The sequence below is a fragment of the Ips typographus genome, linkage group LG9 (genome assembly GCF_016097725.1).
Source record: "Ips typographus isolate SLU linkage group LG9, UJ_Ityp_2.0, whole genome shotgun sequence".
NCBI classification, from domain to species: Eukaryota; Metazoa; Arthropoda; class Insecta; order Coleoptera; family Curculionidae; genus Ips; species Ips typographus.
In genome coordinates this window covers 1,103,600-1,121,865 of record NC_138430.1, presented here as the reverse complement: position 1 = coordinate 1,121,865, position 18,266 = coordinate 1,103,600, and the positions used below count along the sequence as shown (strand labels likewise).

At 31.5% G+C, this 18,266-nt stretch overlaps 2 protein-coding genes and 1 long non-coding RNA gene across 6 annotated transcripts; 1 reads left to right on the top strand and 2 right to left on the bottom strand.

Annotated features, from left to right (window-relative positions):
* Positions 1 to 458: 458 nt before the first annotated feature.
* On the bottom strand, positions 459 to 6,651 carry LOC145733639 (uncharacterized). 2 transcript variants are annotated; one of them, XR_014179249.1, is made up of 4 exons: positions 6,482 to 6,651; positions 6,244 to 6,418; positions 1,262 to 1,482; positions 459 to 1,200 (listed from the first exon to the last, which is right to left on the bottom strand). XR_014179249.1 is itself a non-coding variant. In XM_081986556.1 (3 exons), the coding sequence occupies exons 1-3, from the start codon at positions 4,585 to 4,587 to the stop codon at positions 851 to 853; spliced, it is 615 nt and encodes a 204-aa protein (XP_081842682.1). In that variant the 5' UTR covers positions 4,588 to 5,873; the 3' UTR covers positions 459 to 850. The 2 variants fall into 2 exon arrangements, 1 of the variants encoding a protein (XP_081842682.1); XM_081986556.1 differs by lacking the exons at positions 6,244 to 6,418; positions 6,482 to 6,651 and adding an exon at positions 4,544 to 5,873.
* Positions 6,652 to 10,996: 4,345 nt separating this feature from the next.
* LOC145733696 (52 kDa repressor of the inhibitor of the protein kinase-like) lies at positions 10,997 to 12,662 on the bottom strand. 3 transcript variants are annotated; one of them, XM_081986643.1, is made up of 6 exons: positions 12,599 to 12,617; positions 12,423 to 12,547; positions 12,053 to 12,309; positions 11,887 to 11,994; positions 11,704 to 11,818; positions 10,997 to 11,535 (listed from the first exon to the last, which is right to left on the bottom strand). In XM_081986643.1, the coding sequence occupies exons 2-6, from the start codon at positions 12,491 to 12,493 to the stop codon at positions 11,265 to 11,267; spliced, it is 822 nt and encodes a 273-aa protein (XP_081842769.1). In that variant the 5' UTR covers positions 12,494 to 12,547; positions 12,599 to 12,617; the 3' UTR covers positions 10,997 to 11,264. The 3 variants fall into 3 exon arrangements, with proteins under 3 accessions (XP_081842769.1, XP_081842768.1, XP_081842770.1); XM_081986642.1 differs by having other exon boundaries at positions 12,423 to 12,662; XM_081986644.1 differs by lacking the exon at positions 10,997 to 11,535 and adding an exon at positions 11,608 to 11,650 and having other exon boundaries at positions 12,423 to 12,652.
* Positions 12,663 to 12,766: 104 nt separating this feature from the next.
* On the top strand, positions 12,767 to 17,933 carry LOC145733344 (uncharacterized). The gene is made up of 2 exons (XR_014179185.1): positions 12,767 to 13,012; positions 17,074 to 17,933. It is a non-coding gene; the product is annotated as an uncharacterized LOC145733344 (long non-coding RNA).
* The last annotated feature ends 333 nt before the right edge of the window (positions 17,934 to 18,266 follow it).

Genomic DNA, 18,266 nt, shown 5'->3' with positions numbered 1-18,266 from the left:
ATGCTTGTAGACAAAAACTATTTGCTGAGTCTAATACATTATATTCGTGTGCCAATATGAAGAAAAAGTTTAAAAACGTAACCTTACCAATAACTGTCTAATATCAGGCATTGTGCCTAAAAACACCATCATATAACTATAATCCGTGGAATTGCAGAGTGCCGCAGAAATTTAAGATGTGGTAAAGTTGCATTTTTTTAAATGCCTTATATTACATTTATTTAAGTAATTCTATTGTTTGTAAGAACGATTTGTTAAATGAATGACACATCTAGCGAGCACCGTCTCCAAAATGCCTTTTGCACCATGTCAAAATGCCTTTTGTGATCCTTTTCGGGTAAAAAATGTTAACAAAGTTTGGAATAAAATGTCTGCTTTAAATTTAAATTTAATACAGCATATAACTAATCGTTCTTATAAAGAATTAAAACTATTCACAAAATGTAATAAGGTAAAACTACCAATAGATGACGACCTATAAAAAGTCTGAAAAACTTAAAAATGAACCCCCAGATGAAGGGTCAAAATATTTGAGAAAATTTAAATCAGTATAGTTTGTCCAAAAACAAGTTATTCCCAATGAAACTATTTAGAGTATGGCAGCCGGAAATCAGTGTGAAGAGAGAGAGAGAGAATTAGCTATGTTTGGAAGAAACTGAGTACCAATGTAACTTTGCGAGTGTCATCTATTGGCAAGATGGCCATGTCATCTCTTAGTAGAGCATGTTGTCTATTGCTTAAAACGCATGCCATCTTTTAGCAAACTGGGCATATTTATGTAAGCGGTAAACACACTTCAAAATAAATAAAAGTTATAAATTTGTTGTCGAACCTTTTATAAAAAAAACTGCTACATAGGTCGATAAAAAAGGCTATGGCAAATTATTGCATACAATTTATAAAGTTTGGCTATATGTTTGTACTTACTTTGATGCTTCTCACAATGACAGACATTATGTTGAACGGTTTTAGTGGGAACAGGCAAATTAACTTCAGTTAATTTAGGTATTGTTGTAAATGCGGGTGGTTTAGGTGGGACTGGTATTTCATCATCTGTTTCATCAAAATCTGAATACACATAATCTGAATTGCGTTGCATTCGAGTTTTAACTGAAATATTGTTTTCAAGTAGTACTGCCTCCACATCTGTTTCAGCTTCTTCCAATTCTCGAAGTTTATTGGTCGCTTTGTGATAGTCAGCTAAAACGCACGAGGTTTCCAGATGCTTAAAATGACTCCTAGATTATTAGGTTCAACTTACTGTCATGAAATTTGACTATTGCTACGCATTTCACACATTTATCCAGGTTTAGAGGTGTATGAGTTTTGACAGCTTTTTCTCTTGACAGGGTTGATTTTAAATACGTTGGCCAAGTGCAATATAAAATTTTATTTTCTACAACTAGCCAGGTGCTTGATATCAGGGCCATTGACACAATTCCATTTGTAGATTCTTCCGGGAAATCAACAATAACATATGATCTATAAAATACATAATTTTTAACACAAGAGACAAAATACCTCGGAAAATACAAAAACTTAATTTTAAATTAATTGTAACAACAAAAGGCCAAAATTTTAGTTTAGTATGTATGTACATGCGTAATAACTAATAACTTTATTATATCTACGTTAATACACATCTAATATGAGACACATTACACATTTTGCCCAACACAATTAATTACCCACTCACTTTTTTTTTAAAAAAAGTTTAGTATGGCAAAAATTAAGGTAAAATAGTATGATACAACAATGTAATAGAAAGGTAAATTTTTTAAATGTGACAATTGGAAGCACCCATAGAAGCATATGTCACTTCACATTTCTATTAATTACATTGTTAACGTCATCCCATTATTCTATTATTTTTGTTATATGTAAAAACCTTAGCAGGGGAATCTGAGTAGGATAAATTGAAAAATATATAAATGTGTTATTAATAAATCAGTTCCTTTTGCACTTTAAAAAAACTGCAAAATAGGTCTACTCCACAAGATTATTGTGTTTGTAAGTAAGTGAATTTTGAAACTACATTTTGCTATAAGTTGAAATAAAATCTTTATAAAAATTTATAAAAATTTGTTTCTAATTCTTTGATAAGTTCTTCTCTCTAATTCTCTAGTTCTTTGATAATTCTAAAATAGTCAAAACACATGTCAAAAATTTGACAATGTCAATTTTGATATCACATTCTGACGACTCAGAAAAAATGCTACAACTTTGATAAACTATGCTGTCAGATCAAAACTAATGGAGTTAGCTATTGAGTAAAATATAAAGAATCACCCTGTACTTACATCTATAAATATAACAACTCAATAAAAAAATGTTTCTGATGCTCCTCTAATACATAAATATGTTTTTCCTTCTCAAAGGCCGTGAATTAAAGGACAACAAAAGTATGTATTTTCCTCAGAATTTTCTCCTTGAGGTAATAACATTCCCTTACATTTAATTTTCTCATGTGAAAAAGTTATATCAATTTGACTAAGGACAACTTTATATAATAACTATTTGTAGGATAAGACACAAATGGTTCTAATATTAAAAGTTTTTTCCCTAAAATAAAAATATGGCAATTTTCAACATAGATGTTATTATTATATTATAGTTTCATCTGTTAGGAAAACACAGCTATTACCCCCTGTACAAGAAAATGTCCAATCTTTATGAATTAGCTTTGGATAGAAGGTTTTATCACCAATGACTCCTGAAATTCTTCCAGATACACATGTTGCCTTGATATTATAGTTTACATTAATTTCTTTACCTTCATAAACTCTGTTACAAATCTGTTGTAAACTCTGATTACCTTTTCTTAAAAATCGTTTTAGACACCCAAGATAATTCTCAAAAGCAAAACTGTTTACATTATTTAAGGATCCAAATTTAATGGCATCAGCTGGCGAGTGAATTAAAGCATGTACAGGGTGGGCAAATAAGCGAGGTAAGCGGCTATACCTCCGAAACTAATGATCGTAGAGAGTTACGGTAAAAAAATTTATAGAATAAGTAGGCAAGGGAAAATGCTGGAAATTATTTTCAAGTTTCCAAGATGGCTACCAGAGGGCGTTTGCGCCATCTTGAATTACATAAAGTTACGTTTCTTGTGAATTTCCCCAATGAATGTAACAAAAAAGTATTTGCGTTTTAATGTTAACATAAAGTCGAACATTTTTTAAAAAAAATATTTTTCTCTATCTTTCGAAATAAAGTGGGGGGGGGGGTATTTGAATGTTGTTTTAAATAAATGCCTGTAACTTCGAAACGTCTTCTCTCTTTAATACATTTGGATAAATTTGGTATCATTGAAAAGAGCATTTCTTGGGTTTTTAGGTTTCTTCTGATAATGACAGTTGTGACCTAAACGGCCGCCGATAGAGGGCGTTATTTGATATTATAACCAAAATAATGGATTTTCTCAAAAAATTTAAATGCAATGATATGACTTTTTGTAGACTAGAAAATAGACAAATGACTAACCAATAAGCCTGCGCAAACCGCATCTTAATATATTTTTTTTTTTCTTTTTTTGTCATTTGTCTATTTTCTAGTCTACAAAAAGTCATATCATTGCATTTAAATTTTTTGAGAAAATCCATTATTTTGGTTATAATATCAAATAACGCCCTCTATCGGCGGCCGTTTAGGTCACAACTGTCATTATCAGAAGAAACCTAAAAGCCCAAGAAATGCTCTTTTCAATGATACCAAATTTATCCAAATGTATTAAAGACGTTTCGAAGTTACAGGCATTTATTTAAAACAACATTCAAATACCCCCCCCCCACTTTATTTCGAAAGATAGAGAAAAATATTTTTTTTAAAAAATGTTCGACTTTATGTTAACATTAAAACGCAAATACTTTTTTGTTACATTCATTGGGGAAATTCACAAGAAACGTAACTTTATGTAATTCAAGATGGCGCAAACGCCCTCTGGTAGCCATCTTGGAAACTTGAAAATAATTTCCAGCATTTTCCCTTGCCTACTTATCCTATAAATTTTTTTACCGTAACTCTCTACGATCATTAGTTTCGGAGGTATAGCCGCTTACCTCGCTTATTTGCCCACCCTGTACATTATAAACACAAAATTCAATTCCACAACAACAGAATGAGACACAAATAATTCAAGCAAGTTATCTGCATAAGAGTTATACAGGCCATTTAATTCAGTGTTTAACAAGATTGTCAGACCATACTTTAATAGCATCATATGTGAGAATACAGAATTAGACAAAATATCACCAAGAAGTGGTGTTATATACAATAAAAATTGTCTGAACTCTGTAGCTTTCCAGTGTTCTAATTCTTTCAAACTTCTAGGTTGTCGATTAAATTCACAAGGCCAAACTGTTTCGTATATTTTAAGTCGATTTTCCAGAAGGTGCAATTTCTCTGGTGTTAATCGATATAACCTGCTACCATCCCTCCATAAAAACAATAACTTTCTCATAACCCCCAAACAAACACAATGCATATAGTCTACTGGGAAACTTGATACCATTCCAACACCTAGGGCACATATAGGACTTACACTTTTATGGTAATTACCATATTTTCCGTCAAGAAAATCTGCATCTTGTCTGAGGGGCGCACTAGAATCTAAAAAGACCATTCGACGAACAAATCTTCCTTTGACAGTACATTTGTCACATCCATGATATGAATTAAAGCTCATTGTAGCCTTCACATAAGCTCGTGCTGGTGCATCACAGCAAAATGATCTACACTCAATGTCAATAAACTTATGGTTTGTAGTTTTTAATTTGTTTAATTTCAGGTCATTAACTTCTACTACAAAATCTTCAAAAAACTCATTTAGAGGAGGTTTTGATGGGCCACAGTAGAGTGCTACAATAAAAGGTGGTTCTTTAGGAAAATTAGATATTTTGCACAAAATAGGCCAAAGTTTTGCTTTGTGCTCTTGTTTATAGGCAAGCCACTATGTTAAAATCTAAAACACATAAAACAGGATTTGAAACATGTTTGAGGACCTCATATTTACTAAACAATTTTCTAATTTGACTTGAAAGACCAAAATAATGATATGAACCATCACCCATATTCTTTATGTCAATTTGTCTAGGAGTTTGTAAAATAGTTCGAGCATCTTTTGGCAAATTACTTACTGATGGATTTGTGGAAAACCATTGCAACAACTCATTAATGGCAGAGTGTGTTACATTATTTTTAAGTGACCAGTGTTTTAAAAATGCTATAGTTTCTTGAGAAGAAGAAGTTGTAGTAGAGTTTATATTTTTATTATCACCAGGCTCATCATCACTATACTCCTCATTATCTGAATTACTTTCACTCGAGCTTTCACTAGATAAAAATTGTATGGACTCAGAAGATAAACAGACTCACTTAAAACAAAAGATTGATTGGTTGTAGCCTCCAAAGATTGGTTCTGATAGTTCGACCCCACAAAAGTAGTCCTAGTAGTTATTTCAGAAAGTGATATGGGCAAAAAATTATTCTGAGATGAGTTGGAAGAACTAGTTTCCTGAATAATTTCTAAATTACTAGCAACATCGTTGACAATAGAGGAATGCTTTGCAGAACTATTAAATGTTGCTGTACTTTTCACAGGAGAACAATCGCCTAACACACATTTCACCTGCTTGGCAATTATTCGCCTTTCCTGTCTTTGACTGAGGTGTTTTTTATTATTATTCATGTTTATTTAAAGGCAGCTAATCGAAAAAGCCAAAAAAACTGAATGAAGACAAAACTTTAGTCTAACGTTTCTGATTGAAAGCTTGACATCGTATCGTAAAATGCACAACACACACTAACAAACAATTCTAAAGCATACAAAAAATAAAATACAATTTACAATTAAAATAGATTAATTTAACCAATTTAACTATCCACTAAACAAGGTGACGCCGGACGGCAAACGAAACGAGTTTGTCAATAGTGTCACACACGTCAACATATTGCGGGAAAATCAAACTATTTGTGAAACGATCGGCTTTACGAATGACCGAACGCGATCCGAAATTGGCCCGAAAGTACTAAAATGGCCCCTGAGCTATAGAAGAAAGCCGAAGGCGCACCGCCAGAGATGAGATATCTGTAGTCTATATCCGGAAAACCGGTACACGTTTCGCTTCTGATTTGAAAGAGGCAATATTTGCCATAAGAAAACCGCTTGTGCCGCCGTTCGGCCGCTTACTTGCCAAACGGCTTGTGTTTGCTAGGAAGTCTTAACTACTGTAAATTATATACCTTTTTCCATTGTTCACCAGTTTTTTGGGTACCTCCAATAGAATTTATAGCCTTTGCAGCTTGTTCCCAAGATTGTCTTTTTAAATTTGGGCTTTTCCCCACTTTAAAACCTCAGAACTTTCTAGCTCAGTTAGAAGTTGAATATATTGCTGTCTTGAGGCTTTCTTAGACATACCTGAAATTGATTTAAAAATTAAGTTTGGTACTTTATCCTAATTTTGAATTAAGAAGTACTTACCGTTGCCGGCAAAAAAACTGAAAAACTCCAAAAGCCCTTTAAAATTTACATAATTTGTGAGGTTAGGTCGGTACTTCTCCCTCTGGTTTGGTGTGGCCATAACACAAATGCAATGTTGTCATAGTGAAGCTTGAAATTTTATCAATCAATTGTTACTTACAGTTTTTTTAATCAAATGTGACCAAAAATTGAAATAGTGGTAAATTTTCATTGAAATTATTTCAATATTGATATTAAAGTCAATGGATTTACGGCATAAGGCTGAACATCTGCCTATCAAGTACTATAATTGTAAAGAAAACATCTTTGTGCTGCTGCAATGTTCTTTTAAAACAATAAATCCAATACTTAATAAATATACATTTTTAGATATTTCGTTTATTCGAACTTACCCCTTCCTATAAATACCATTTCAGAATAATGTAATTGTTCCACTCTGTGAAGATGGACTATCAAATAGTAATACCAAACCACGGACAACGCCTGTAATCCCTTGGGTATTAAGTTCATATTGTGCACCCGAGCATCCACTGTGACGTCACCCGGCGTATCGCATTGAGATCGCATCATGGATCTGTTGTGATGTCAAATGCCAACTTGTCACTTGGCTTTTGTTATTTTGTTTTTGTTTTGTTGTGTCAGAAAAATTAACATGCAGCTAAAATAATTGTATTTTTATTACAATAGTCTAATAATTGGTGAAGATTATACACATAAATTCAAGTAAATGTATATTTTTCAATGGTCATAATGCACACAACGCCTGAGAGCCCAGGTAAGATTTCAATGGCAATTTCATACTTAACCTAAATAATCTCTGGTGATGCACATTGACATACTAAATATGGACCGGCCTTATAGTCGCTCTCCCACATTAAGCATGCGAGCCGGAGGGTGGAGCGAGAGAGAGAGAAACTAGTACGGGTAGCCTGCTCCTACCATGCTCGTATTTGCTCGTACTTTGGAATAATTTTGTGGGCTATTTACTTATCAATGTTTATTTATAGAGTTTTAATAGTTTTGGATATTTCTAAACTAATTTACTGATAAATTTCAACTATAAACTACAAGTTAAAGTCACATCTACATAGAATTATATTAGAAAATTATTATTTATTGACGTGTACTTTTTGTCTTAATATAAAATGATTTTAAAAGCATTTGATATTAAGACAAAAAGTGCACTCTCTCTGAGGATCTTGTATGTATACTTGTGTGAGATTGGAAGTACATAAAACCAAGCCTAGACCTAGAACACATTATCGCAATAAGTTCCTGAATAGGTATATTTAAAAGTTTTATAAAACATGAAAGTAATCAAGTTTTCAATTATAGGTATTAATTGAAATTTGAAACTGGTTGAAATAATTTATATAATGGTCTTGATTTATTCTTCATCTGCTGCATGTGAATAAACAATAAAATTCGTTTACATTTGAATATATACCTACCTATATAAAAAGAGAAAAGAAAATCTACATGTAGGTAGGTCTACAAATCCTTTTTAAGCAATAATACAAAACACTCTTACTTATGTTTTACAAATAATATGTGTAACGTGAACTAATAATCTATATCTATATCTATAAGTACCTTATAACCTATAGGTACTATTAATAATAATGGTTTTCTACACAGGAGAATTTATATCCATATCTGGGGGTAGAAAATGTTTATTTTCAAATCCAATTGCATCTTAATATACTTTTTAATAATAATCCCATAAATTAATTTAAAGTTATAATGCTTTTTTTTAGTTTTATGTCATATATTACTTCTATGGTTTAATGGCTTTTTAATTCTACATATTATACAGGGTGTTTCGGGTGGATAGGGAAATATTTTAGGAATGCGTTCAGGAGGTTAAAATAAGATAAATGAACCCGTATTGTTTAATCCGATTCTTAACCGTTGCTGAAATAATCGGTCCTTAAGTTTTGTATGACTGTTTTTCATTTCAAAAGCAATACAAACAAATAATTGTGGTCTAAACAACAAAACTAAACTAATTTAGAATATTTTCGAAAATACCCCCACCAACTTCAATACAAGCTGCAGCACGCTTGCTAATCGGTCGAGTGATACGCTGAATAGCTTTGGGATTGTTTCTAATAAAATTTGCAGAAATGAAAATTCAAACTAAAAAACCTAAATTGAGAATTGTATTAAACAATATGGGTTCATTCATCTTATTTTAACCTCCTGAACGCATTCCTAAAATATTTCCCTTTCCTTCCGAAACACCCTGTATATTATTAGATCATTAATTTTACTGATGTTGAAAATGAATCAGTTTGGTATATTGTTGCCTAACCTTTATTTCAGACTCAAATTTTGTTTTATTAATGTGGTGTAATCTGATTGTAAAATAGGTTTTTAAAATTAATTTGGTTAGTTGTAAAATATGTCCACATAGCGGGTCTTGATCATGACTGTGATCATTTAACTCTGGAAATAAATTTAAAACATCTAGATTTCTAAGTCCTAGAGATGTCATTTTTAATAGTAAGTCAGGACAACTAAAATTGGACATCGTTTTAATTACCCCTTCAGCGGCAATGCAAATTTTTACGACATCACTGGATGGTTTAGTTAAACGGCCTCTATTTTTTCTAGTCAATAAAGAGGATATGGAGATATTTTCTGTGGTAAGCTCTCGTGCGCATATTTCACAATTGATTTGCCTAATAAGTTTTCTACTTACAAAACCTGAAATATATTCTACAATATTAGTACTATATAAGGAATGAACCACATTACTGAAATTTTGTATATATTTATAATATATTTCATTGTCTTCAACTTCAACATCTGATGTATTTTGATTAGAAGTGCAAAGACAGTCCAAGGTAGTCGTTTGGTGAGAATTTATTGAAAAATTTAAGATACTGGTGGCATCTTGTGCCAAACAGTTAGCGGAGTCAGATGTCAGATTTCACAATGTACGAGTAACCTTTTATAGGCGGACTCAAACTGAAAAGCTGTGGGATTGTTATTAAATCCTCCTCTAGACCGCACTGCAGAGAAAAACATTTCTATATGATCTTGACTTAATTTGTAAGACAGCAGAAAATCTAAAATACCATCGGATATGACTAGTTCGTTAAATAAATTTTGCACACTTTTTAAAGAAACCATTAATCCTAAAAATCCGGTTTTTCGAGATGACTGGATCAATCTCTCACCATTTATTGTTCTGAGTGAACTTAAATAATTGCAATTATTTTCTACAAAGTCATTTAAAAAAACTGAACTACTTTTATTTAATGGTCGTTTATATTTGTTTCTGCCTAAAAAATTTCTTGTATTTAAAACATCAAAAATATTGTTAATGCGCCTACAAAATGTTGTTGTCGCCTCGCTATTTTTAAAAGAATTTAAATTTAAATCTTTACTACAAAAGTCGATGGCGTCAGCAACACTGGCACTGAAAGTTTCTGCCGCTAACTTAACTCTCATTTTCTCTTTTACATAGTTTATATGCCTTTGACGAATCTTTGTTCCTGCATGTAACCCACTTTTTTCTTGAAGATCCACCAGTTCTTTAAAATATTTCCAAGAAATTATTTTACCTTCATGGACAATTGCACCCCAATCCCCCAAAGTATTTCTACATAATTTCAGCATGTGACAAACATCTAAAATAACATGAACTTTCTGATTGTTGAATGGATTATCAAAATAAGGTCTTATGTTTGGCCACGACAAACTGCACCCTAACACGTTGCACATTGCTAAATTGGCAGCACAACCATCAAAAGTTAGTGCTTTTATCAGCACACCAGAGGATTCCATCTGCAATAAACAACCTTTAACTAAGTTTGCTTTGTCTTGGGCGCTAATCGAATCAATCAAGAAATATGCAATAGGAATCTTCCAGTGTGCATTAACTCCTACAAGCATAAAAACCAGTACATTTTTGGCAACAGGTAAACTGTCGTTTCCCTTGATTCCGGTACCAAAATCTATGTATCCTACATTTTTGCTACCAGTCCAATGTATTTGTTGCTTTATTGCCATTTCGTCCATGATCAGACATCCAACCAGACCTTTTCCTTTACCCTTTTCTATTTGCGCTTTAATCTTCACAGCACGTAAAGCTTCCGCTGTGTAACCTGGTGTTCCATCAACAGAACCGTACCATTTAGAAAGAGTTCGCGGATGTGGCAAAGCCTTTCCAAAATATGATCTGACGTACGAATACGCAGAAGAAGAAAAGAAATTTAAAGTCAATGCGAAAGATCTTAGTTCCGCGGGATATTGTTTTCCGGAATGGGTTCTCAATTGTCTATAAATTAGTTGCTTTTCAGCATCTGGTATGCAATCCTAAAAGTAAAAAATAGCGTTTTAAAATTAAAATAAAATAGAAACAGGGTAGAAACTGGTTTCTGAAAAAATGCAGATTAAGCAACATTTCTTTCATTTGCTGGTTTATAAAAAAATAGTAGATATCAGCAGTTGGACAGATATAGGAAAGGATTAAGGTCAAATGGTCATAAATTAAGACATGATACATCCTGTAACATATTATTTATTTACTGACTGAAAATTTTGACAGTAAAACGTTACAGTCATTTATTAATTGAAACATCGAATAACATATTATAATTATGCTTATATTGGTCTAAAACAAATTAAAGTGTCGTTCCACTATCAAAAATAAATAGTGGAAGGACGTCTGTAATTTTAAGTTAATTTTGTTTGTCATGTCAGAAACTGACAGTATAACAATAATTATTATGATCCATATCCCATTCTAAATAGACTTGATATATCACCGTGATTAATAAAATAAGTACACCAAAATTTTACCCACCTTCAAAAAAAACGACTCATTTGAAGTTAAATGATTTTGCTTTCTAAGATGGTCAACTAGGGAGTTCATACCGGCTATTTTAGACTCTCGTCGTTTTAAACAGGCCTGCAGAATTTTAGTCTTTCTTGACAACATTTTTAGTTTATCTTGAGTTTGCATCCAATAGCGTTTTCTCTTTATAGGACACTCAAGATCCTTTTCTCTAAAATCCCCAAGGAATACTGGCTCAACTCTAATTCTAAAATAAATCAGCAAACCTTAAAAACATGGTCGAGAACATGGTGTTCAAAGAGAGAGTAGTAAAACCCTCTTTTTTCAGTTTTAAAGCCCTATTTGTTTTATTTTAACAATACCTATAAAGGGATTTAGGTACACACTGCTCAATAATATAGCCTTACTTCCATACCTTTTCCTATGACTTGATTTTTTCACTTCGAGGACAGTCTGTGTTTTTAGTAAAACCTCTTTCTCCCCTGCTGTGGTTTGAATAACTTTGTTATCTGGCTTTGATGTGGTAATGTCTAAATTATTAAAATGTTAATGAAAAAATGTTGCCAGCAATATGAATCATGTTTGTTCTTTAACTTACCAAACTGATTAGGGCTGTACTGGGTACTGGCTTGCTCGGGTTCATCATTATTTATATTAGAATTACATACCTCAGCTACTTGCTTAGCTAAAGGCAACAAACATGTATCTATAAATAAAAGTGCATAGTTGAACAACCAAGTTTGAGAACACTATTTAATGATTACCTTCCTCATCTTGTCTTTTTCGAATTAACACTCTTCTAGGTTTGGTTGTAGGGGTTGAGGTATTAATCAATTTGGCAGGAAAGTTGAATAAAGAAGGGACTGCTTCCTTTTTCAGAACCTTAGTTTCCATCACAGTTTCTTTGTAATCACTTTCAAGAAAATGTTTTTGGCAAAGCACTGAAGTTTTGCTAGGCTTGAAGTTTTTTCTCTTAGTGGCGTTTACCCATTTTCTTTGAAGCACAGGATCTTTAGGGAACCTAAGGAATGTTTATTCACTTTAATAGAGACTTATGAACTAATTGGAAGGATTGTTTGGCACAAGTTCAGTGAACTTTGCCTGATGCTAAAATGGCCTAACCTAACCCCATACCTGTGAAACTTAATATTGCACCCGCCAATACTTTTGGATGAACATCCGAACGCAGAGCAACTTTGAACCATTGTTCAGTGGGTTAGGTTTTAAAAAAAACCGTTTTTGAGGGTAGGGCTAAAAAACTATTAGAAAAATACACTTGAAAAAGTAACAACGACACTGAAAACACATACAATTAAATGGGTGGGCGTGGCTTGTAATACTGTACTATAGATCTGTCTCTCTCGTTTAATCTCGATTCGTTCTTCTCTGTCTTTCGCCGCGTCCATTTTAATAATATGTCAATGGGTGATGCATCACTTGTATACATTACTAAAAATTTGTCTAGTCTGACAATTTTTTAAGGGTGGTTCAACTAACAAATTGGGCCTCTTTCACAGATCTGTATCCTGCATATGCTGAATACTTCACTACTTTTCCATGTGGATGAGAAAATATAACTTTTATGAAGAAATTAACCTAAGAGAAGAACAAATTACCCACTAAGAAGATTGCAACATATCAATCAAGTTGAAGAGTGAAATTGTGTGCAATGGGTTCAACTAAGTACTTACATTAGAACAGTGAATAAAAAAGCATGGTTTAAGGTCAGTACATTGATTCTACTTAAATTAACATTCAAATGAAAACCAATGCAGTTTTCATTATTGTTTTATGTTTAATAATTATCATTGTACACTTTAGTAAACGACATTGCTCAACATTAAGTTAATATGTATTATACAATGTCTTTGTAAAGTACATACTGCATAAATTTGATGAAATGGAAGGGACTTAAGCCTAGTTTATAAAACAAAATTTAATTTTAGTTATAGTATTAATATTAGGACTAAGAATAGAATCAATGCTTATGACCCAAAGAGTTTGTAAAAAAAATAATTAATTTTTAGTGTTAGTAATAACTGAATTCACTTAAAAACTAAAATTTTTTTATGGCTAATACTAAAATTAAATCTTTTTGCCCTTTTTGGAACTGCAGTTTGGTTAACCTGGCATTGACAGATAAATATTATCACAAAAGTGATAGTTTTTAGGTACAGGGTGATTGATTGAATTTTGACCACCCCCTTAACTTTCTTAATTTTGATTTTAGCAAAAAACGTTAAATACAAAACTAGTAGATATTTAGGTCTACTTTATTTTTAGATAAACAGTTATTCACTTTTGGAAAATTATTGGTTTCAAATTATCAATATTTACAGGACAATTGTGGTACAAGTTGCATAGAACAATACTTAGAATTGGTTGTTTCTAGAATCCAAATTATAGAATAATAAAGAAGTGTTGCCATTTGAAAGATTAAAAATATTTTAAATACCCAGTTTTTGGGCCCTGTATAATTTCAATTCGTACAACACAAGCAGCGGTTAATAAAATTAGAAACATAGGGGTCCGAGAATTTTTGTGAAAAGGTAGTCTTTTTAATTTTATTGAACTTAGTTATGCATGTTACAAAAGCACTGTATGTAGTGTTATCTAAATGCATGTTTGAACGAACAGTAATAATCTAATTCATATAAGTGTCAATTCTTCAGATCAAATGATGGCTACGAAGTTACTTACATGGTACAACATTTGCTTATCTAGTACAATAATTGTAAAGCAAACATACAGGGTGTACAAACTCAATGCATTGGCATTGCTATCTCAGAAAGTATAGTTGATAGAGATTTAGTTAAATGGAGGTAAAGTTGCGCATTTTATTGATAAATAATTTGGTAAAAAAAATTCAAAAAAGTTTTATTACATCCGGAGATATCCGACAAAAACCGAAAAACTCAAATTTCTGGTTTATTTTTTTACCACTTTAATCAATGGCACCTTCCGGGGGCGCTTTTTTATGCTCTTCAAGAAAATAGTTTTAGGTTTTAGCTCCGACATTTCTTTTTTTAAATACCAACATCAACTTCAAATTTTCAAATACGGACCTCAACTTTTTATTTCATTTTTCAGTAGCCACAGACCTTCTGAAACTAATAATGTGTCACACTTCAAAAAAATATACCTAGTGTACCTACTCGTATTATGTATTTGGTATTTTAAGATTTTAAAAAAAAATTAAGCAATTGAAATTGATATGTTGTCATAACGAGTAGATAATTTAGTTTTATATAATTTAATAATTAGGTTCATTGCTCCTTCGAAAAAGAGAGAGAGTTTCTTATGGTACTTTTCATTTACAAAAAAATATGTTTTTGGTTAGTTATTTATTTTTCGGATACTCACATGTTTGAATTCGAGGTTGAGTTTTGATGAAACAACTTAATCATATCAAACTAAATTATTTACTAATTATGATAACATGAATTTCAAATGCATATTTGAAAAAAAAAAACAAATACCTACCTAAGTACACTAGGTATAATTTTTTGACAAGTGTGGCACATTTTTGGTAAGTTGGTAGCTACTAAAAAAACGAAATCAAAAGTCCCAGTCCGTATTTTAAAATATTAAGTTGATGATGGTATCTATAAGACGAAACGTTGTATCTAAATACAAACATTATTTTCTTAAATAGCATAAATTAATGCCTCCAGAAGGTGCAATTGATTGAATAAAATGAATTTCCAAAATAATCAATAATAAAGTGGTAAAAAAATAAAATAGAAATTTGATTAATTGTTTTTGTTGGATATCTCCGGATGTAATGAAATTTTTTAAAATTATTTTTTACCAGATTATTTAGCATTAAAATGTGCAACTTTGCCTCCATTTAACTAAAGCTCGATCAACTATACTTTCTGAGATAGCAATGCTGATGCATCTAATTTGTAACACCCTGTATTTGTGCAGCTGCAATGTTTTTTTTAACAATCCAATACTTAATGAAATTCAATTTTTTGATATTTTGATTATTTGAGCTTACCATTTTCTATAAATATGGTATGTCTCAGATGGGAAGTAGTGCGTACATTCTGTGAAAATAGATTTCTAGTTTCTACTATTCAATGTAAAAAATAATATAAAAAGTTTTAAGTGCATATTGTGCATTATTTCAATTTGAGGAAACAAATTTAGCTGATTAAGCCATGTTTAATCTGTTATGTCAACTAAAGTTCGAATTTGTCACTTTGCTTTTGGTTTTATTTTGTTATGTCAAACAGATTCCCATGCAGTTAAAATAGTTATATTTTTAATTTTAATACAATACTTCAATAATAGTTGAAAATTATACACTAAAATCAAGTAAATGTATATTTTTTGAAGGACATAGAGCCTGCTGGTCTAAGTAAGACTACAATGCCAATTTCAAACTTCCTAGGTATTTAACCCTGCTGATGCATCATTAATACACATTTTTCTCGTCTGGTATTTTTTAAGTATACTTCAAGTAGCAAATTAGGCCTATCTTACAGATCTGTATCTCATATATGCTGAATACTTCACTACTTTATCATGTGGGTGAGAAAGCATAACTTTTATAAAGAAATTGACTTAAACTCAAATTAGACTCAAATTACCCACTAAGAAGTACTACATTAGAACAGTGCATAAAAGAGCAAGTTTTAATGTTAGTTAACTATTTTTACTGAAATTGACATTAAAATGAAAAGCATTGCAGTTTTCATCGAGGTTTTCATTATTGTTTTACGTTAACTCAAAAATCTCAACAATAATCATCATTATTTACTTTGGTAAATTGCATTATTGAACGTCAAATCAATATGTATTATATTTAGTGTCATCTAAAAGCATGTTTAAAGTAATAGTAATAATGAGGTAGTTTGCAGTGAGTACAAATGATAAACTCAAGACACCGCTTGTATGAGACATCTTCTATCTTATCTTATGAGTACTATGATTATAAAGCAAACACCTTTGTGTAGTTGCAGTGTTTTTAAAACCAAGTAAATTCTTCTGAATTTTTAGATAATTTGATTATTCAAGCTATTCCCTTTCTATAAATAATATATCAGATAGACAGGAATTAACAATAAAGGTGATTTGATTATTTTTATTAGAGTAAACTATTTGGGTAGCTACAAAAAGTATCTTGTAAAGCTGTGACAGTCCAAATTTTCTTTGTTTTCTAATGTAACACCCTGTATATTATTGAATTTTTGAATTTACTCATTGATTGATTAATCAGGAAGACTTGTTACATCTAGCGCGCACCGTTTTGTGATCTTTGTTTTTTATAAGCTATGTGATAATGTCAGTTTTAATTTAAGCTGGGCAATTTTTTTTGTTTTGACTATGCATTGTTTTGACTTGTTTTGACTATGCAGGGTGGTGCATAAATTCGTGGCAGATAAAATATTGGTATTTTTAAATAGAACCACATTTTTTAATACATTTTAAATTCTACATTTAATTCTAAAACTTACAAATTCGATGCATTAGCATTGCCATCTCAGAAACTATTGTTGATAGAGCTTTAATTAAATGGAGGCAACGTTGCGCATTTAATTACTAAATAATTTGGTAAAAAAAATTTAAAATTTTTTATTACATCCGAAGTAAATTCCAAAATAATCATTAATAAAGTGGTAAAAAACAAATAGAAATTTGACTTTTTCGGTTTTTGTCGGAAATCTCCGGATGTAATGAACAGTTTTTGATTTTTTTTTAGGTATTCAGCTGAAATCAATTAAAACACGTTGACGTTTTTTATGTTCTTGTCGTAATATTATTTTCTTTGTTTCAGATATTCTCCCGGTGAAGCGAGATGCTTAAAAAGTCGTACAGGGGAACGCTGAAATTCTTATTTATTTTTCTAATAAACTAAAGGTTGGGGCGCGGGGTTTTGGGTAGTTTTATTTTCTATTTCGATTTGCTGTTATGTCATATGCAGCTTTTTCCTATCCGCAATATCTGACCGCATAATTTTTATTTAATGTCCGACTATATGGTGATGTATTTGAAAAATTGTCATTTCTTTAAATATCAACCTACGCATGGCGAACTGAGTAACTGTGCAGAAGTTGACATTGGAATTGAACCAGACCAGCAATCAGTCATTAATATCTATCAAACGTACAATTTATTTTCCAACTGATTAATATCCTACAGCAAAATTAACTTTTTGTGGTTTCCCAGTTCCGATTTATATCGAAGAATCAACCTTTTATTGTAAAGTTTGCGTGTGGAACCAAACTAAGTAAAAAGTGAATTGACTAAGTTTAATTTAGTTAAGTGCAGTGAAAAGTAATAGTACAATTAACATGTGAATAAAAGCAATTAACAACAACTGAACTAATCTAATCTAGACCTAATAAGAGAGAGCCGCCAAAAGTCATAACTGTCTATTGTCACTTTACCGTCACACTTCACTAAAAGACAGCTACAACATTGTTGCCAATTCACATACAATCAACACTTCCCCTCAATACAATAATTAAAACAAACCAAATCAGAATACATTCATGTTTAAAACATGTTTAGAAAACAAGTTACATGATAAACTTTTTGTTAATACATCAACAACCTGATTATTTGTGTCTACATACATGACCTTAAGTACATTATCAGTGATCAAGTCTTTAATATAGTTAAACTTTACATCTACATGTTTTAGCCTTTTAATGTTTTAGCCTTTTATGTTCAAACCTGGTTGTCAGTCGCATGCAAGATTGGTCCGTCTTTTGGAAACTCAAATCCTCCAATAAACTTACCAACCATACTCCTTCTTTTGCAGCTTCACACAATGCTACAAACTCTGCCTCAGTAGATGACAACGCCACAGTTGACTGTTTTCTTGTTGTCCAAGATACTACACAACCAAAAATCTTGAATAGATATCCAGTTGTGGATTTTCTTCCTTCTAGATCACCTGCCCAATCTGCATCTGCATAGCCAACTAGCAGATTATTATCATCATTTGTATAAAATAACTTATAT